Below are 21,111 nucleotides of genomic sequence, written 5' to 3' on the forward strand. Positions count from 1 at the left end.
TTCCACTTTATATGCCAATGTTTCTGTGCTTTTTCATTTCAGAACAGAGTTGCAAAGACATAACTGGGTGTCTCGAGATCCCATCTCTGAAGGTCTTATGGCACATGAAAGAGCTATCCATACAGTGAAACCCTTGTGACTAACATGCCAGGTGTAGTTCCTGGTTGGGACAGGATACAAAATCTCTCCTTAAAATGATAGTAAGCTACATTCCTCCACAAACCCTCTCTGGGTTGTTTGTTTGTTTGTTTGTTTGTTTGTTTGTTTGTTTGTTTGTTTTAACTCCCTTGTTGATGTGGAAGATTTTAAAATGTCGTGTAAGGATGTTTTTTGTCGGGCAGGCATGAAGAGAGCATTCAGAATTGGAAATGCAGTTGAGAAAGTGTTCTCTGATGTTCAGATGCAGGTGGGTGCTGCTGCCTACCTGTGTGCAGCCCAATGCGTATCCTGAGGGGAATGTCTGGCATGTGCCTCATTTTGAATGTTCCCACAGAGCTGAGGATGTCCAAGGACATGTTGGCTATTTCGGCTGCGTGCTTATTTCCATTCCTTTTTGGGAGCCCTGAAGCAACCATGTAGGCATCACCAATTGTCTCCACCTAGCAAATACCATTGCATTAAGAAAAAAAGTAAAGAAAATGAAAAAGATGGAAAGGAAACACAGAATAAAACTATTTCTCACCTTGTAAACATCGTGGTTTCCAAGAACGGCATCAAACAGAGAGTAAAGGTCATTCAGAAGGTCAACTACTTCAATGGGTTCACTGAGGGCTGAAATGGATGTGAAACCCACAATGTCATTGAAGTAGATGGTCACCTGGTCAAAATACTCCGGTTCCACAGTGCCACCAGTCTTGAGGGCTTCTGCCACTGATCTGAAACGGCAACACAAAAAAGACAGCAGGGAACAAATCCTTTTCTAGTGCATGCTGAAGAGCTCAGACTTTTGTTTTTCTGTGTTCAGATCTTTCACTAAACAGAAAGTTCTACATGGCTGTAATCAACATTGATTAGAGTTTCTTACTTTGATTTGAAGGTGCTTATCAAAACTGATGGTCTGGTCTACAAGGTTTGTTGCAGTATTTCTTAGAGAGTGAGGACATGATTTATATTTGGATTGGGGTTTGAGCTATCCCCAACTGGGCCTCAATCTCAGGCCTGTGGGGTCTGTGGCACAGTAGGAAATTATGTTAAGGTGTGCACATGGGATAGTGGGTTTCTAAGTGTTGATAAGGTACAGTTTTGTAGTGTGAACATTTTAGCCACCTTAAGAATAAGATAAATAATGTTTGTTTGCATTCTTTTTATGACCCGTAATTGTAAACTGAGGAGTATATAACCTGCCATTTGAGACAGAATAAAGGGAGAACATTATGCTAACCGTATTGGTTTAACCTACATTGCTCTGATTCCAGGCTTCCCAATATGTATTTTAGGGCTCCCTGACTACAAAGGTTGCTCACTTCTGGGGAAGAGTTTTGTCCAGACTAGCTATGAGTTTGTTTTGGGGTGGTTTTGGTTTGGTTTCCTGAGGATTTTTTGCCTCGTAAAGTATCAGTACTTACGGTGGAAGCATTTGTGACAGCAGTTTTTCTGTCTTCTGTTTTTCAACCTCTAGCTCTTCAGTCCGCTCACTGATTAAATCTTCCAGGTTGCTTGAGTACTGCTCAAGCATCCTGAGCATTGAGTCAATGATATTGGTCTTTTTCCCTTTGTTGATCATTTTGAACTGGAAAATGAAACTGGAGAGTTATTTTGTCTGTCTCTCTATAGCACTGTAGCACTTTTTGAGTTTGGAAAGTTTGGAAAGGAGTTAAAGCAAGCATTCATTGTAAAGTGTCAGGGCTAAAGACTGGCTTTTTCAATGGCAAGAGTTCAAAGATAAAGGAAAAGTGAATTAGAAGGTGAATTTACATCAATCAGTGAGAGTAAATGAAACACAGTCTAATAGTAATTGTCAACATGTACATGTTATGGAGTCTGGTCAAGCTGCAGGTTTGCAACCTCATTTATCCCATGAACAATCTTTAGGGTAACTTGCAAAACTTTGCATTCAGAGGCACAAAATTCAGGGTGTTAGCAACACTTAACAACCTTTTTACATTTTACTGGACTTAAATCCATCTTTGCACACTGACATGCATGTGTACTGCCAACTCCATTCCCAGTTCTTCACTGACTTGTGCTTTCTCCTTCTGTCCTGAAGTTGAACCACTGGAACTTTCAGAAAATTTATGGCTTCAGAAGCAACTTTAGACTCAAGCGGAGTCACCAGGTTCAAAATTATTCACAGCTTCATAGAACCAAAAGGTAAAAATTATGAATATTTGTTCACCTGGTTTGAGGAAATGCCCTAGAGTTGTGTCAGGGAAGATTTAGATTGCATATTGAGAATTTTTTTCACAGAAAGAGTTTGGAAAGCCTGTTTGGAACAGACTGCTCAGGATAATGGTAGAGTCACCATCCCTGGAAGTGCTCAAGAAACACGTGGATGTGGCACTTAAGGACACGGTTTAACAGTGCGCATAGTGGTGGTACAGTGTTGATGACTGATGATCTTAAAAGTCTTTTCCAACCTTAACGAGTCTTGATTCTATGATCTTATAAGAACACAGGAACTACATTGCTTGATCAGAAAGGGGAGTTATTTTGCCAGTACCTGTCCATGAGACTGGCATATATCAGTAACAGATATCTGGCAAAGGTGTTTACACAGGCCTCAGGTACAGTCATATTTCCCTGGGATATTCTCCAAGCTTCCACCGATCTGGAATTGAGACACCTCCTATGCCAAATTTTGTATTTTTGTCTTTAACAGTCTTTGGTTAATTTTCCTTATAATCACCATTTAAACACTTTAGAAGATTTTTTAAAAAAAATTGATCTGAAGGAGCATAATTTACAAATCTTTCATCTCCATGAGACCATCTGTGCAAGTACACGGCAGATATGGAGACATCAAGCCCATATCCAGGCTGCTTCATCACCCCTAAGTCAGAACATGTCTAGGGCTCTGCAACTTCTTCATTCTTTAATAACTGAGTTAATGCAAAAAATCCAACCAACCAACCAAAAAAACCCCCAAAAAAACAAAAAAAAACCCAACCCATAAACAACAAAACACTGCCCTGCCAAGAACAATCAAAGGGATTACAGCAGCTTCTTTATTTACTGACCTTATGAAACACCTCCTCAAAGGTTGGACGTCGTTCGGGGGCTTCAGCCCAGCATTGCTTCATTACCTGGATGCATGTAAAGGGGGCTGCCTCAGGAGCTATGTTTGGGCGGCACAGGGGAGGGGGCTTCTTTACTTTCTTTATAATTTCTGTGGCAAAGAGAAGATTGGGAAGCGCACTGTAAAATGGAGGGCCTTGATAGGGACAAAGGACATGGAGCTTTTAATGTGTTCCTGGCTTGCTTCTTCAGCTGTCCCTTTTAGTCCTCAGCACTCAGTATCTCTGCCAAATGAAGACCTTTCTACTTTTCTCTGTCAGGAGTCTCTTGAAGGATTTAAAGTAGATTCATCTGCCTTCTTGTTCCTGGAATACCAGGTTATGAGTAATAACGTGGCTGGATGGGGAAAGGATGTGTGACAGATGGATGTGTGAGCCTGCAGGCTTGTATTTAATGAAATTGCCTCTGACTCTCTCTGCTAGGACTTGCAGTCTTGTAAGGCAGCAGAGGTTTATGGCTGAACCCAGACAGGAAGGATAGCAGCCTCTGATGCTTCATCATTAACTGGGAGCCAGGACGTAGGAGGTTGGTGGGAGTGGCGACAGTGGAAAGTATGTTAAGGGGCAGAGGTTGAGTTCAAAACAATTTCTGGGAAATTACTCCCTGTCTAGAGCTCTCTTTCTAGAAATGAGGCTTGTAAGGAACTGGGCTTGGGTTTTCAAGCTCTGAGAAGTCAGTCCTTTAACACTCACCAAAGTTATTATAGTTGAAATCTTATTTTGCCCAGTGCAGAGCAGTCAAATGGAGTGAAAACCTCTTTCTCTGGCAGGAGTCCTGCTGTTGCTGTGAGTACCCAAAGCTTTTCAGCACTGACAGCTTACTTTAAAGATCTTTGGCTCATTGCCCCAGACTCTGTCAAATGAACTAATCAAAACATCTGGCCCCAATATTTCCAGGGGCAGCCAAGGGGAAATGCCTTCCCCAGATTGTTTTAAAGTTCACACGACAAGTGAAAGCTCCTTAGGATTGAGCCAATAAATAGAAATTCATCACTTTATCAGGTTAGAAAACAGGACTGAACTGTGTTCAACATTTGCTGGAGGTTCTGCAGGGGAACAAGGTTGGGGAAATCTGCTAATTGCATCATAGTCTACATCATAGGTCCAGCTCTGATTTACACGGTGGGATACAACATAATCATCATTCTTGTTGCATTGGGACAGCAACTTCAGGCACAGAATGGTCATGGCTCCATTTTTCCAGCTGAACTGGCAGATACTGAATTGTCATACCACACCTGATGATTGTCCAGCTTAAAATGTCTTGAGAATGGGCTCTCACTGAAATCAGCTAATTTTAGATTGTTGTCACCCCCTCCCTGTTCAAGTGATTGTGACCTGACCCTGACTGCAGTGAGTTTGTTCTTCACATGGATGCATAACATGGTTTCACCATAAGCAGCTCCTAAGGAGTTCACCTGTTTGCTGTTTCCAGTATACATAAGCAAAATGATGCATCACTCTCTCCTCTGTTGAAGAGAGAGTCTCTTTAAAAAAAAAAAAAGGATTAAGGAAAAAAAATAGATGGGGAGATGGACAAAATAGGATGCTGGGAAGGGGTCCAGCTCAAAAATTTCAGCCGCCACAATGCATAAAAAAGGGATGATGAGTGGGAAGCAAAGGAGTTTCTAAGCTATGGGAAATTCTGCCATCAGATTTCACCCCATACTGTGATGAAAAGTCCAAGTTTGGACAGGGTGGAGGTGCTGCAGACACCTGAAGCATTCTGGGGAGAACCCCAGAGCCCCGATCCCAGTGAAAGCCGTGATGAGACACGTACCAAGGCTGTGATGAGAACTACACTTTTTGATGCTTATTATGAATGTTTTGTTGGAAATAGACTTCTGCCACTGAGGAAGGTCATGAGACTGATACATTATTGCCTTATTACTAAGGGGACTTGGCCAGGCCTTTTATGAGTGCTCTGCACAAAGCCTTAAAAATATACTGTAATAGTTGCCTACCTTCAGCTGAGAGTTCTGTTGTACAGTAAGGTGGACCACGAGCAACCACTTCTTGTAGGATAATTGCAAAGCTGTAAACATCCCCTTTGACTGTGCCTTTTCTGCACATGTCTGGGTCCCTCAGCAACTCAGGAGCTGTCCAGAGCAATTCTGAAAAAATTCCAGAGCATCTTACACTTGAATTCAGACTATTGCAAAGTAAGTGCTTAAATGACTATCTTATTTCAGTCATTTGAGGAAAGATTGGAAAATACTACACTATTTACTAAATCAAATTTTTTACTTCTTGTGGTGTGCTAGAAATACATACTAAACTTTTGTGTTGACCAAAAAAAACCAAAAAAGAATTTTCCAAGTTTTACTCTATTTTTTTTAATTGCCATACCAACAATTTGTATCATTTACCATCAGCCATAACTTCAACATAAGGAGTCATCTCACCACTGCCAGAAGTTTTAACACCTTTTTTGATTCAAAATGTTCCTGAGTCAAAATGTTGGCAATGAATCTTGAATGTCTTGTTACAGTTGTTGCTCTTTCAGAAAGCAACAATTAACAACATATTTTCTGTAGTTCTTTTTATATGAAAATAGTTTCTGTAAAAGCAATTTGCAGCAATCTGATGCATACTCTTTATAAATCAATAGTTCAAATGACAAAAGACACAGTTGTAAGACATATCCGGCCTCATCAAGAAATGAATCTCCAAACTGAGATATTGTTACCCTGGTAACTGTGCATTCTGAGTAATGGGGATACAGAGCATTTCTGCCACTGCAAATGTGTTTATCTTCTGTAAGGCAGGAGAAGAAAGTCTTCTGTCTGTCAACTGCCCTATCTGAGACACTGGAAAAGTGTAGGCATCAAATCCCATGACAGAGAGATGAAAACACTACATGCTACTTGGAAACAGGTTTCAAGAATGAATTGGGACACCAGAGGAATCCCAAAGCAATGGCCAAAGAAATCCTGTGAACGCCTCTAAACCTGGTCCCATGAGGGCTGTTATTAAGTGGTGGGAATCTCATGTGGCAGCGTTTGGTGACTGGCATGTAGAGGATCTATTTCAAAGAGACCTACATAAATTTGTGTTTTAGATGACTTATTTTAACAACAACAAAAAAAGGTTCTTTGCATTTGGGCTAACAAGAAATTCTATAGGGTTGGATCTAAGGATGTGAAGCCATTCCACCTGTCACAGAAATTCAGTACTGATAAGATTTCAAGGACAATTCAGTCCATCTCCAAGTGCAACATGCTGAAGTTCTGTCACTGCATACAGTAAAATGTATTTTCTTTACCATGTCACTCCATTATTCACTTCACTTTCAGGAAGTCTGAAAAAACCTGTCTTATAACAATGCAAGATATGGAGGAAACTAGATGCAGTGAGGTTGAGCATGAAAATCCTTTTCTGGCTGCTGGTCTGAAATTGTATTAGGACAAACATTTGTTAAATCAATGGAAAAATATTTAAAACTAAAAAAAATTCCTCATCACACCTACCTTCTGGGGATGGCTGAGTATAGGGGCATTTCTGTGCCTCTAAGATCTCGTTGTAACCATAGTCAGTGATCTTCAGGACAAACCGGCCATCCACAACACAGTTACGAGACTTGAGGCGTCCATGGGCAAAATCTCGGTGGTGCAAATATCTGATTCCCTATGAAACACACAACAAAATCCAGCTTGATCCTTAAGAATTATCTTATCCATCAGCACTCAGAGACAACAAGCAAATTAGTCACCTCAGATGGCATCAAATGCAGCATTGACTCTGTCAAATGCAGTAACGATTGAAACAATAAACTATGAGAGAAGTTTAGAAATGTATTAGGAGCATGAAATAGGTCTGTCTGGACCCTAAAGTAATGGAAAGGTCTGACAATTTTAGGAAGTCAGATGTCTCCCTCTGTAGCCCTCTGTCTCTCTGCACCTGGAAGTTCTGCTTTTAGGATAAGAAAGTGGACACAAGTGTTACCAAATAGTTAGGTCAAAGGAAGTAATGAAGAGCCCTATCCATCTTCTTCAAGAGGATTCAGAAGGAGGATCACAGGCTGCAAGAATGGTTCCAGCAGTCTACTCTCTGGAGTCCACCCATCCCAGATTAGTAGATCACCATTAAGACATGAAAATAAGGGACATGACTGGAAGTGTGAACGCTGCTAAAGGGACCATATTGCAGCCCTCCTGTGGCAGGGGATGGATACTGTTTGGTTCTATGGTGGATGCAGTTCTGATTTATGACAAGAAAAGGCCTTTGCAAAGAATGAATTTGTCACAAAATTCTTTTGTTCTGGGTGATCAGTTGCAGCCTGATACGTAGTTTTAGCCTCTTGTCCTGCTGTATGATTGTAGTTCTATTGCCCTAAAGGGTGCTTCTCTGAGATGGCAACAAAATAAGGATAAGAGATCTCCTTTAAAGACTGATACAATTACATCCAGATCTGTTTTCCCTGTGTTATTATAAAAACCCTAACGTTCTGATTGAAAGAATTTTGTCATCATAAAAGTCCCATTCAGATCATGTCTCAGCAGGAAAAATGGATTTACTTTAATTAGATCCATCACAAGAGAGGACTTGAACATCCAGTCCAGTTTCATATCCTCATTTCTCAGCAAGTCCTCCAGGCTGCCTCGTGAGCAGTACTCGGTCACTATGGCAAAGATGCCACAGTCAGAGAAAAAGCCCAGGAACAGATTCACATTTTCATGACGGAGATCCTTCATCTGAAACAAGACAGTGAATCACAATGAGACCAGGTCAGCCAGACATGTGCTCAGTAGCTTCTTGGTATCCCAAGATTCACACTTGTACTCCCAAACAGCCTTCCACAGAAAGATGGGGATGCAAACAACTTCTCTGGTGCTTAGTTTTGGCTACTCAACACTCTATTCAACTTTATTTTCCTTCATCTATCCATTAAGACAAAGATAGCAAAAGCAAACTCAATGGAAGTTTGTGTTTTGTTTAGACAAACTGGATTGAATCTTTCACTAGGCCAGAATGGTTTTGCTAGGGTAGATTGAGTCCAGCGTGTGGATCTTGCTCTGAACTGGAAAGCAATATCATACCTAGAGAGTCCACATTCATCCATCAATGGTGTCTTTGGAGACATGCCCTGGTAAATCTGTTGCTTTTACATGTGTAAAATTTCCACTGCTATGTTAGCAATAGATGTCAGCAACTAATGGCCTTGAATTTGGAAAACAAATATGTTTTCTTGCCATTTGCAGAGAAAATTGAAGACCAAACTTAAGCATCTGAGAGGCATCTTAGGTGGAAACACAAAGCAAACCCCAGGGAAATGCACAACTGTGTCACACTGTCAACTTATAATACATGAAAATACCTGCCAGTGCCTCACACTGTGCAGGGATGAGTTCCCCAAACCACTCTGCCTCTGCAGGCAAGATCACCTGAAGGATTTGTTGTACATTTAACATTGTACTAGCTTGGAAGTGTCAGATCCAGGGTGGGGTTTAACAAGCTGCTGAATACATATGGATCTATGGTAAATTTTTCAGATGCAGTCATGCATGGTCTACTCTACCACATTTCACCAGACAAGATTCATTGACAACCACAATGCATGATTTAATGGATAAACATGAGACAAGGACAACAAACACACCCTGAAGCCAAAAACCTCCCCTGAGAAACCTTCTCTCCACATGTCACCATCCCCTGTTCCTACCTTTCTTAAGATGCTGGTGGAGCTTTGCCGCAGATTGTGAACTGCTCCCGTCTCAAATTTTTTCAGCCACACCCTGTCTCCCTGTCCACAATCACAGAATCAGAGAATGGTTAAGGTCAGAAGAAACCAGTGATGGACCATCTTATCAAACCCCACTGCTTAAGAGTGGTTATCCTAGAGAACATTGTACAGGATTGTGTCCAGGCAGTTCTTGAATATCTCCAGTGAGGGAGACTTCACAATCCTCCCTGGACAATCTGTTTCAGAGCTTGGTCATCTGCACTGCAAAGTTCTTCCCCATTTTCAGGCAGAACTTCCTATGCATCAGTTTCTGCCTTTTGCCTCTTGTCCACTGAGAAGAGCCTGGCTCTGTCCTCTTGCCACCCTCCCTTCTGATATTTATAGACATCAGTGAGGTGCTCTCTCAGCTGTCTTTTCTTGAGGCTGGACAGGCCAAACTCCCTCAAGCCTTTTCTCCCAAGAGAGAAGCTCCAGTCCCCTAATCTCAATACAGATGGGTGACTGAAAGAGCAAAGTACTTGTTACTCTCTGAGTAACAGTTAACGTTGGAATCCATATCTGAACTTCAGATCCTTGACTTTGAAAGTGAGTGGGGATTTTTAGTGCTCTTGGCAACAGATTTTTTTATATGTTGAACCCAAATAAGAATATCCACAGCAAACCCTCAAAAGAAAAGGCATGAGGCAGGGCCTTCACCTGGATCCCAACTTCATACCTGAAAGGTGTCTTAACATCTGATAAAGAGCAATAAATTGATTAAAAAGGAAAATAACTCTGGCCAGAGCTTTCTCTGGCATTAATGACTGATCAAATTTATTTTGCTCCTTTTCAGGAAAAAAAAAATGCATTCCTGAAAATAATTGTTTTGTTTTGTTTTGATTTGTTTGTTTTTTTGTTTCCAAAAAGCTGCATTTTCAGGAAAGAGCTGATGGATGGGCTGACTTTTCTTGGCCATTGCCTCTGTTTAAGCTCCATACAGTCCTATTGTCACAAAGACAAATTTGAGCGTCCATTTGCATATTTGTCTACTGTCTTATTCAAATCCTTATTTGAGATGTCATCTAATAAAGAATGTCTTGTAAGAAAGGTTCTTCATGGTGCCACCACCTTCTCTGACAGGACCAGTGTTACATATGTATGTTGAATATTGCCATCTCACATGAATCCAAGTGTCAGGGTGAGGGTTGGCAGCTTAAACACTGCTAAATCCATGCTTGGGAGTAACTTATTTTCTTACTTAGGGTTTGTTCAAACTATCCTCATCCTGGGACCTACAGTACTGCAGCCAAATACTTTTCCCCCTGGAGCAGTCCAGTATATGGAAGCAGTGAGAGAGGCTGCATGAGGTCCCTACCTACCTCATACAAAGCCACATTGGAGGTTTCATGGGTGGCAGCTGTGCTTTTCAAGGAAGCGGAACGGGTTATGGACTTCAGGCTTCTGCTCTTGACTGCTACACTGTTTGCATCAGTCAGACTGTCCAAGGTCAGCCTCTGGAAGGCAAGGAAAGCAGGTGCTAGGCAGCTATCACCTTTGGGTGCAAACCTCCACTCCAGCTCTGCCTTGCAGCATGGATTTCAAGGTAAGGAAATGATGGAATCAGCCCCCAGGAGATCAACAGCTCTGGGTATGAGCCAGAATGAACCAGGAATGGTTCCCAATATATTTGAATGCAGACACTTTATTTTAGAGGGTAGGGTGGTTCACCTTTTTGGACATACCCTGTGGTGCACCATCCAACCTCAAGAACAAGGAATAAGCCCTGGCAGCTAGAAGAAACACAATTAAGGCTACGATTTTACATCATCATAAAAGCTCAGGCATCTAATCTGAGACTCAAAAACACTCAGCATATGGGAAATTTTCCAATATGCAGGGGAAAATGACATGAAGAAATGAAATGACCCTTCCAGACCTCCACGAGTATGAAAGTACCACACAGCAAATCTGTTCTAGAGTGTTCCACCAGGTTCCTTTCATGAGTAGAAGGACTCACCTTTCTATGTAGCTCTGGGTTGATGAAGACGAGGTCATTCAAGGTAAGTATTATCTTGTTTGGACCCCTGAAAAGCTGGTTGTTCAAGATACTCTGCCTGCAAGAGTTGGAGAGTCATGGTTATCAATTTTAGGTAGTGTATTAGGTCTGACTGAGGCAAAGTTCACGGCCCTTACAGTGCTGTGTTTGCACTGTTAGCTGAACAGCTGTTGATAACAGACCAGTGCTTTGGCTACTGCTGAGCAGCAGTGTCCTTCTGACATTTCTTCCCCTCACCAAAGGGGATGGGAGTGGACAAGATCCTGAGAGGAGGAACCATTATATGTGCTGAAGCCCTGCTTCCCAGGAAGTGTCTGAACATCACTGCTGATGGGAAGGAGAGACTGACCTTTTTTCCCTCTTTAGCTCTTGAATGCACAGATCTCAGCTTGTTTCTTTGTTTTTGCTGGAATAAAACTGCTTTATCTCACCCTGCTGGTCATTCTCCATCTTATTCTCTCCCCTGTCCCAATGGGAAAGGGATTGATGGAGCAACTGAGTGGGCACCTTGCAGACAGTCGGAGTCAACCCACTACAGGTAGGTAGCCAGTTTACACCTCCTCTGAATTCCCCACATCTGTCTTCCCTGCAGTATTATACCCTGCCTGTAGTGCTGCATCCAACTCTGGGGCCTCTGACTTACAAAGATCATGGACCTGTTTGGAGCAGGTCCAGAGAAGGCCATGAAGATGGTGAGACCACTTCTGCTACGGAGACAGGCTGAGAAAGCTGGGGCTCTTCAGCCTGAAGAAGAGAAGGCTTTGAGGGATTCTTTAGAGCACTTTCAAGTGCCTAATGAGAGGGGATACAGGAGAGATGGAGAGGGACTTTTGACTGGGGCATGGAGTGACAGGACAAGGAGGAATGGCTTCCAGCTGAAAGAGTGCAGGATTAGACTAGATGTTGGGAAGCAATTATTTTCTGCGAAGGTGCTGAGGCACTGGCACGGGTTACCCAGAGAAGCTGTGGCAGCCCCACCCATGGAAGTGTTCAAAGCCAGGTTGAATGGGGTTCTGAGCAGCCTGGTGTTATTGAAGGTGTCCTTTCCCATGGCAGAGTTGTTGTAACTAGATGATCTTTAATGTCTAAAATGGTGTTGGGAGTGGGGATGGGCACTGGTGAAAGCAGTAGACAAATCACAATTCCTTGGCTTGGACTCAAATCCCAAGTCATGAATAACACATTTCAATATGGATAGCAAGAAAAGCTATCATCTCAAAGGGTCTTATCACGAATAGACAATTGGATTTAATCTGCTTACTAATATTAATTGGATGTGTATGTGAGGCATATTTTGTTTTGCTTGCTTTTATTTGTCATATCCCAAATCCTTCTCCATTAGGAGACAAAAAAACTTATTAGTCCAGCTGGTCTGGCCATGAGCTAACCACATTTAGGCACACCAGCCTTTCTTAGGGACTGAAGCTAAACTGTAGTTAATTTATAAGAGCTGCCTGGACACAAGTTACTGTCTAAATATGCTGTTTGAGTGTCTATATTGTATCACGGTGTGTTATGAAGCACAGAGCAAGATGTGCCCTGTGGTCACAGGTTTATACAGAGGGAAAAGCTACATGGGATGAGCAGTATGGCACACCTCACATCACACCTCATCATTGTGATCCCATTGTTTCAATGGACATCAGGGTCTAACACTGAGCACAAAGCAGCAGTATCTGTTAGACAGTCAAAAACTCCTCAACCAGGAGCAGAAAACAAAAGGGAAAGCTTCCCCATTCCCCTCAGTGTCACTTCTTTTGCTTAAGGAACTTTGTCAACACTACAGCAGATGACTGATCTGCACTCTCCTAAGTGTTTCCTTGATGAGGTGGACAATAGGATGATTTTTGCTAATGCTACTCTGTAGAAGGACACCACCACATGAAACAACCCCAAATCACCACAATTCACTTTTCCTCTCCATGTATCATTCTGGACATTTTAGAAGAGCACAGACAGCTTCTTGAAACTGAGAGGAGGCTTTGGCCACATAACCACAGGTTTTACTTGGGATGACATTTTATAATTTTTCTCTAAACACACCATCCCAAGCCACCCAATTCATCTTCATGAAAAAAATAATCACTTATGTACCTCTCACAAGTCCATCTAAAAAACCATGTTTGATAAATCACATCCTGTCTCTAAGCAGGGAGGAAAGTAACCCTCTGCCAAAAGCTAAGCAGAGAGAGTGGAGTGACTCATTTAAGGTCATGCAGCAGATCCCAGAAAAAGCTAAGACCAGAGTTTCCACATTTCAACTCAGACCATGGTGTGGTTTAAATTTAGTTCCAGACGTGTCGCTTCCTAATATAAATTGTTGTCTGAGTCATGCTGGACTTTTCTTCCCTTGCAGATGGCCATACATCTTTTCTCATGACCAAGCCTTTCCAAGCACAGCCTGGTGCTTGTGGAAGATCTTACAAATGGAATAAGCACAAAGATTGTCTTTTATTTACTTAATTGTAGAGGCTGGTGGCCAGGGAACAGAGCTGGGTTTCAAAGTGTGGGTGGATGGAGGCAACCTCATCATTGTCTGTAGTTCTATCAGAAGCAGCTGTGTGCTGAAAGCGGGGGAGATGTTTGGGGTGCTGCTTGCTGGGTGGCCTTATATCTGGGTTTGGAGAAATGATCCAGGAGTGGAGACAAAACATATCTGGGAATCCTTTGAGAGGCAAAGCTGGAGGAAACAATCTAGGAAATCTGCTGAACCTGTTGCTGTTCAGTAAATATGCCTTCTAATTTCAGTCTGTTTTCACTCTAAGTTCAGTTATGTAGACATCAATAATTAGAAACCAACTACTCCAGGTGCTACGGTGACCTTACCAAGGGTAATCCGTAGTTCTTGGATCAACCAATCCATTCTGGCACATTTCTACCATGGATATGGAGTTGGGATACAGAGGTGACATGCAGTTATCGGAAATTATTCCTTCCCCAGAAGACTACTACCTTTGCTCCAAAGATTTCATGCCCAGGCCAATACATATAAAATGGGAATGACCAGGGAGCTGAACCTCAGTTTAAAACAGGGAGAGAATCCACTTGATAATAAAGACATATCCTAAATATTTGCTCTGAGTTCTCTCCAGAGGTATTATGAAGAAAATACAGAGGGTCAGCCTCACATGTTTCACAGGAAACATGGTTATATTAAGGACAGAAATCCAGGCAAGAATTATCTGAAATAAGAAAAATACTTAGTTTCAACACTCATGTTCTCATGACAGATTCCTATCTTTGCCTTAAATGTCATCCTTTGCACTTCCAAAGTGATAACCACCTTCCTGATCCTTCAGGAACAGACTGCTTGAGCAGAGGAAGGGTATGAGGAGTCCTTAGCTTCAGGAGGAAGGAGCAACAGAGGCAATGTGGGATGAACTGACTGCAGTCCCCATTCTCTGGCCCTGTTGCCATTGTGGAGAGGAAGCAGAGAATCTGGGAGTAAGGTAAGCCTGGGAAGAAGGGAGAGATGGTAAGAAAGTGTTTTTAAGATTCTAATTCTGATGATCTTACTCTGATTAGATTGGTAATGAATTTAATTTCCCTACATGAAGTCCATTTTGGCTGTTGTGGTAATTGGTGAATGATCTCTTCCTGACCCCATCTTGACCCATGAGCCTTTTGTTGTATTTTCTCTCTCCTGTCCAGCTGAGGAAGGGAGAGAGAAAATGGCTTTGGTGGATGCCTGGCATGCTGCCAGGGCCAACACACCACAAATGTGAAGAGATGTGTGGCTGGAGAGCCAAGAGCAAAATCAGACCTTCTGTGTGTGCATGGTCTAAACTGCTGGCTTAAGCACAAACCTCACACAGAAACTAAAAGTGGCATCAACTCAAGCACGTGTTGCAATTCTCACCTGATGAGAGAAGCCAGGCCCACAGCACACAACACCAGGAAAAACAATAGCATTACTCCCAACAAAATGACTGTAGGCTCAATCCCTGTGCAAAGAGGGGGAAAGAATCAGTGAATGAGAAAATCACTTTGGTTTAGGCAATAATATTAAAACCATCAATATCAGGCCATCGGATTAAAAAGTCAAATATTTAGCCAGGGGCATGCTGTAAGATAATTTTAATGCAATGTTCATTTATGAATACGCAAATACTAACTTGGTGTTCGTAAGACTTCAGCTACACTATTTATTTCCATGCACTTCTTTTTCCTAAACCAGACTTAGAGGCCTGGATCAGTGGAAAAATGTTTTTTCTTCAAGTAAAGAAATAGACTCACAGGGAAGTATTAAGTTTTAGAGGAAGCTTCAGCAAAGTTCATAACTTTTTAACATTTGGCCCCTTTCTCTCGAGGAATAGAAATACTGAAAAATCTTTGTTATGTGGTACCAAACTGATGGCCCGGGTGAGTCACTGGCCCATCTGGGCTTTTTCACTCTCTGCTGTAAATTTCTAATGCTGAAAAGAGAAGAAGAGGAGGAGCAGCTGAAGGTTGATGTTCCCCTCAATACATCCATCAGCTGAAAGTACTGGAGACAGATACTTTACTCATGAGTGTGTTTACTAGAGAACTAAGGGAAGCTGACATGACTGTACAAGCTAAATTCCAGTGGGAACTGTTTGCTGTGTTTGTCCCTTCTGTTTTCTAATTTTTTTAATTTTATTCTGTTGGTACCCAGAGATCTATAAACACAAACAAACATGCAAAAATTCAGGTTGACAAAAAGTTCATGACTTTATGTCACACTGGCACCTATCTGCAAGCACTGAGACCTAGAGCTTTCCAGTGAAAGCTGAAGGAATTTTTGAAAATTGGCATTTGTTTCAGGAAAAGACAGAGCATTTTAGCTGAAATTTCACTGCTTCAGTCTAGGGCCCCAGGCCCTGACTGTCCTCACACTTACACAGGAAGAGGTTGCCCATGGAAGTTGTGGCTGCTTCATCCCTGGCAGTGTTCAAATCAGGCTCCATGGGACATTACACAACCTGTTCTAGTGTGGGATGGGAATAGATGGCCTCGAAAGGTCCTTCCCAACCCATACCATACTTCATAACTAACCAGAAGTGAAAGTGAGCTAATTATGAGCTTATGGGAAAGAGCAAACTTACTTGAAAGAATTTATGGGATTGAGTTAAAGTCATTAGGAGATGCTTTAAGGGAACTGTGGGACTACTACATGAAACTTCTTACAGGATCTTTAGGGGGAAAGGCTAACATGGGTAAAAGGAGAGATAGAACGGGTCAGGAATGCTCAAGCACATGAGAGGATGGGGATGCTGGTCTCATGTAACCATGTTGTGCATTTTTTCCAGGCAAAACCTGCACTTGATCGGTGCAGTCATTCCCACCTTCTTAACCCCATTCACCCTTTTTTTCAGAGGCAACTTTGCTCTCTGAGTGTGTATGATATTTACAGACTTAACATCAACCTAACTAATAGAGAAGGTATGTCCTTGAGCCCACAACCCATGAAAGACCACAAGTACAGAGTCACCTCCTGCAGAGACTGAAGGGTTTGAGGGATGGCTATGGGGGAATTTAGGTTTGGACCATCTACCAGAGGATGCATTTGGGAGTCTGTAGGAGTTGAGGCTGTAAGATATAGTAACAAGCTTGGAGCCTAACTATGAGGTGCAGAAGAGCAGCACCAGGCTGTTTCTGATGTCCATGTCCCAGCAGTGTTGGTTGTGGGTAGTGGTGCCTGTAAAGCCATAACTCTACATGTGTTACTCTGCCAGTGACTGGCTGTGTCTGCAGTGTGTGTGTCCTGGGAACACCAGCTCAGCCTGCTCCTGGTGAACCTGGAGCTAGGAAGCACAGCAGCCTGACAACTTCACATCCAACACACCTCCAAGCCTAACTTCATACAAAAGCTAGAGTGAGTCTTATATTTAATTCTAGCCATAAAGTTCAGTCTCTGAAATTCTAGCAATCATAATAGATTACTGTTTAATTGACAGATGCCTGGAGCTTTATGCTTTTGTAAAGGTATGAACATAAAATCTGATCTCTCTAAAAATCAGTGGGATTTTTCCATAGAGTGCAATGAGAGTCTAAATTGCTGCATTGTTCCTAGGGGCAAAATTAGATCTATGATAGTATTATACTCTTCTATTGCTTGCCAGTTGCTACAAGATCAGTACATCTCCAGTTTTCATAGAGTGATACTGATTTATGGGTCGGCTCAGTTATGGCTAAGTCAAGAAAGGTTTTCTCAGCTACCGAATAAAATATTCCATAGATGTGGTTAATTTCATCTGTTTAAGTCATGTCCTGGAGCAATAGGTGTAAATGCTTAGTATTATACATAAATATGCCAAGAGGAGGTTAAGTGCCCTACTCTGAGGTTTTGGCTTCCCTGTGAAATTTAAAACTGCACCTCAGTTGCCTGAAATTGAAAACAATAGGTAAATCCGGTGCCCAGTCTGACAAACCTAGAAAGCAGCACAGATATCTCTGCCCCCAGGCCTTTGATTACTACCTCTGTTATCGATAATAATTCAGATTATCTTGAGTAATGATTATAATTTTTGTCAATGAGGTGAGCTCTGATTGTCCTTCAATCCTTGTTGATACTTGGATAAAGAAGCAGGGGTTAACAGGCAGGATGCTGAGAGCATCTGCTCCTGTGCAGCTCTCTTAGCCTGCCTTCAAGGTAAATCTTCTTAGTGTTGTGTCCCCCAGAAGGACACAGTGCTGGGTGGAGCTTCTGTTCTAAAATGATTACTATTAATATGGGCAGGTGTTGAGTGTTAGACCCAGAAAATTTTTTCAAGCACATAACAGTGGTATCAACTTCACTGACCTAGGAGAGTAATGGGATTAATGGCTCTGGAAGTGTTGAAAAAATTGTGTAGATGTGATATTTAGTGGTGCGCCTGGCAATGGTAGGTTAAGGGTTTGATGATCCTACATGTCTTTTCCAACCATAATGATTCTATTATTCCATGACCTAACACACAATAAAAGAGTATTGTGGATCAGTGGTGTTACATCTGCACAGGATTCACATTACAAACAGCATGATGACTGGCCATTTTTATATTAGATTCTTGAATTTAGGCTTTTCTGGCTGGGAAACTCTAATTTAAAGGGAGTTCCTCACTCCTTACTTGGAGTGAGAGAAAAGACAGAAGAAGTGAGAAGCACTAATTCAATGCCATTTCACCCTATTTTTGCTTATTTTTTTCTTTCTTACCTTCAGTGCAGAGAACATCTGGATCAAACCAACAGCTGGAGTCTGGTTTGGGTTGAACTTCATTGGGAAAGTGGATGGCCTGGCCTAGGGACAGCACAGAGCCTGAAGACATGTCCAGCAGGTGGGTTGGGAAAAGCTGGTTCCCATGACCATCTGTGTCCAGTATCACATAGTTGTTCAGTCCCTTCCCACAGCTGTCTGTCTCTACCTGGTGACTAAATCCAGGGAAGCTGAAGTTTTTTGTGTGCTCAGCTATGTTGGCTCCTGAGGCTCTGACTCCTTTCCTCCGTGCACTGTCCATTGCCATTGCCATGAAGTAAATGGCATCATAGATTGTTCCAAAGAGTGGAGAAACCTAAAAATACAGGAGAAATTTATGGTAATCTGCTCCTAACATTCAGTTTGAGATTGGTGACAAAAATATTTTCCCCCTGGCTAAGATGTGAACTTAAATACTGAGACACCAGAACATTAAAGCTCACAGGTTAATAGGTTTGAAGAATCTTAGGTTGAAGGTAGACCCAATCTATTAATGACTTTGAAGATCTGTTTTTTTTCTTCTGGTGGATTCCCAAAACGCAATTTTGCAATATTTTTAAAACCACACAAAATTGCATTATGATGGGAAAAGCCAAGATTCTGAGCCTGATGTTTGCCTAAAATTTTTCCTGCCTCAAAACATTACACTAAGACATCTTCTACAAATAGAGGATCCAAGTCAGAGGCTTCATACCAAGACATGAAAAGTGTCATGCCCAAAGGATTGGTCTTCTCTGTCAGAATATTATTTATCTTGAAGATGCAAAAATCCCACAGCAAAGCCACAGCAAACTTGTTCCGTAGGGTAACAAAGTCTTTTCTGTTTGAATTGCTCCCTTCCATTCCATACTTGATTTGGGAACCTTTAACACAAATGGTGACTTTTGCAATCACATGGTCACTCACAGCTGGTAGGTGAAGAGAGATTATAGCCATACACCTGTGAGAAATGTGAGGAGTGCTCTTGGGAGCCACAGAATCCGACATTTGTGGGATTAATTGATTAGACATAGATATCTGCAATGGAGAACCTGACACTCAATACAGTTAACCTGGGCTCTCATTAGAGTGAAGGGAAAGAAATTAATGCTTTCAAGACATGATTCATCTCCTTCTAAAGTAGATCCGTGCAGATCTGTTAAATTATGCCTTAAAAGTACTTGTAATTTTCCAAAATGTCATAGAGAGATTTGAAGAATAGCTCAGCTGAATCTTGTATCTCTTCACCAGTAGAAGATCTTCCAATTCTTGTAAATGTTCTCAAGGTAAATGTCAATTTTGTTTTTAATAGGCTAGCAGTGACTTTTAGATAATCATGCTGACAAAGAATAACTTTGACTATAGTGCTAAGAGAATGCAACAGCAATGGTCTTAAACATTTCCCTCTAGAAGCATCCAGTATTTCTTTAGTCTGTCTCATCCCCTCAAATTCTCAGTCGTATGGACATTTTATTTTGATTCACTACAAACTCCATGGACTTCACGCACCCTAAGAGATACTGCTTCAATTCAAGTCCACTGCATCTAGCACATAGCAAATCTGAGAGCCTCAGACAAAGCCTCTTTCTCTTGAATTCCCATCATGGCCCTACAGTTGTACCAAGCAAGTTATATTGCCAGACATCTAGGAAAAGTAATCTTTCCAGATGGGTGCAGACCACGTTCAAATTTCTCTGTATTTTGCTCAAAATGAAAGTGTGCAGGCTGGATTGACTCTTCTCTGTACTATTTCTGTAACTATCGCTCATGTTTCCTATGACAGATCCCAGAAAACCCCGAGAGAAAGAATATTTACCTGTGTGGCTTCTAAATCCCTGATTATTTCACCACTTTCTTTAGCTTCCCTGAATGCATCATAGAAAGTCCTTTCTCCAGACTCCAGTGTGATGGTCAGCACAGCATCATAAGCTTCCCGGAGCTTGCTGTCATTATCAAAGATACTGAACGAGTTGTTTTGGTAAGGAAGACTGTACAGCAAAGTGTCATATGGAACAAAGACATATCTTCCATCTGCTAGTCCCATTTCCAGAGCTTTTGTGAGTAAGTCAGCCTGTTCCTGCCCTCCGATGAGAACAGAATGCATGCACAGGAGTATAACTGGAACACAAGGACAGAGGAGAGTGTTAGTAATCTGTTTGGTGTTTTCAACACAAAATAGCTCTTCCCCCCCAATAAAAGAGCTGTCTGAACTACTCTATCAGGTCAGATCCTGATGTTATGTGCTGAGGAAACAAAGTCACAGCCATTATGTTCAACATCTAGAGATCTGTAACACCTAATAAAAGATGTTGTGAGTATTAACCATTTCTGGTGCTGTAAAGAAGGAATGGAGAGGAGTTTTGATAGAAGTGAGGCACAGGTCAAGATGATGGGCAGTTGTGGTCACTGCTGTCACTGACCAAGACTTGAGCTTTCCCTCTGTATGCTCTGAGCTGACAGACACCACACAGCTGTAAGCAGTGCCCAACCTCCACATGCTAACCCTGCCACCAAATATACCGATCTTACATTGGACACTGTGTTGTGTTTAAACATGGTTCATGCTTGACTGTCCCAAAGTCTGTGCCTTTTCCTGCAAAATGCCATAGGCCTAATGCCTGGTGGGGAGATCTGAAATACAGGACACACCATCAAAGCAAGATTTTTGATATTGATACTGATTTTTGATATTCCACAATACAAATCACCATTAATATAAAACCTAATAAACTTTTCTTTATATGAGCCAAGCACAGAGAACCATCTATGAAAAGCTTTTTTCTTCAGACAAGCTACACACAATCTTTCAGGTTGTAGTAGACAATTTGGTTTATCTTCATCACATACAAAATGTCCCACATTCTTTTATGTGAAACCCTGTCTGCATTAAGATCAGAAAGAAAATTCTGCCTGACTTAAATCACTTTAAATTTTCATTCTCTAAAGTATGTCCACTAAGTAACAAGGCAGTCCTACCCCATGGAAA

The 21,111-nt window shown here is 41.7% G+C and overlaps 1 protein-coding gene across 1 annotated transcript in view; it reads right to left on the reverse strand.

Annotated features, from left to right (window-relative positions):
* Window positions 1–21,111, reverse strand: part of GUCY2F (guanylate cyclase 2F, retinal) — a 38,408-nt gene that overhangs the window by 16,517 nt on the left and 780 nt on the right. Inside the window, exons 2-14 of the mRNA XM_066339152.1 lie at window positions 19,942–20,243; window positions 18,108–18,462; window positions 14,811–14,895; window positions 10,913–11,009; window positions 10,275–10,409; window positions 8,896–8,976; window positions 7,751–7,927; window positions 6,704–6,860; window positions 5,198–5,347; window positions 3,177–3,325; window positions 1,566–1,729; window positions 683–875; window positions 425–599 (exon numbers count right to left, since the gene is read on the reverse strand). Of these exons, the coding sequence (XP_066195249.1) occupies window positions 425–599; window positions 683–875; window positions 1,566–1,729; window positions 3,177–3,325; window positions 5,198–5,347; window positions 6,704–6,860; window positions 7,751–7,927; window positions 8,896–8,976; window positions 10,275–10,409; window positions 10,913–11,009; window positions 14,811–14,895; window positions 18,108–18,462; window positions 19,942–20,243 (2,220 nt within the window). The remainder of the gene's footprint in view (window positions 1–424; window positions 600–682; window positions 876–1,565; window positions 1,730–3,176; window positions 3,326–5,197; window positions 5,348–6,703; window positions 6,861–7,750; window positions 7,928–8,895; window positions 8,977–10,274; window positions 10,410–10,912; window positions 11,010–14,810; window positions 14,896–18,107; window positions 18,463–19,941; window positions 20,244–21,111) is intronic.

Source organism: Sylvia atricapilla, chromosome 2, assembly GCF_009819655.1.
Source record: "Sylvia atricapilla isolate bSylAtr1 chromosome 2, bSylAtr1.pri, whole genome shotgun sequence".
In the NCBI taxonomy this organism is placed as follows: domain Eukaryota; kingdom Metazoa; phylum Chordata; class Aves; order Passeriformes; family Sylviidae; genus Sylvia; species Sylvia atricapilla.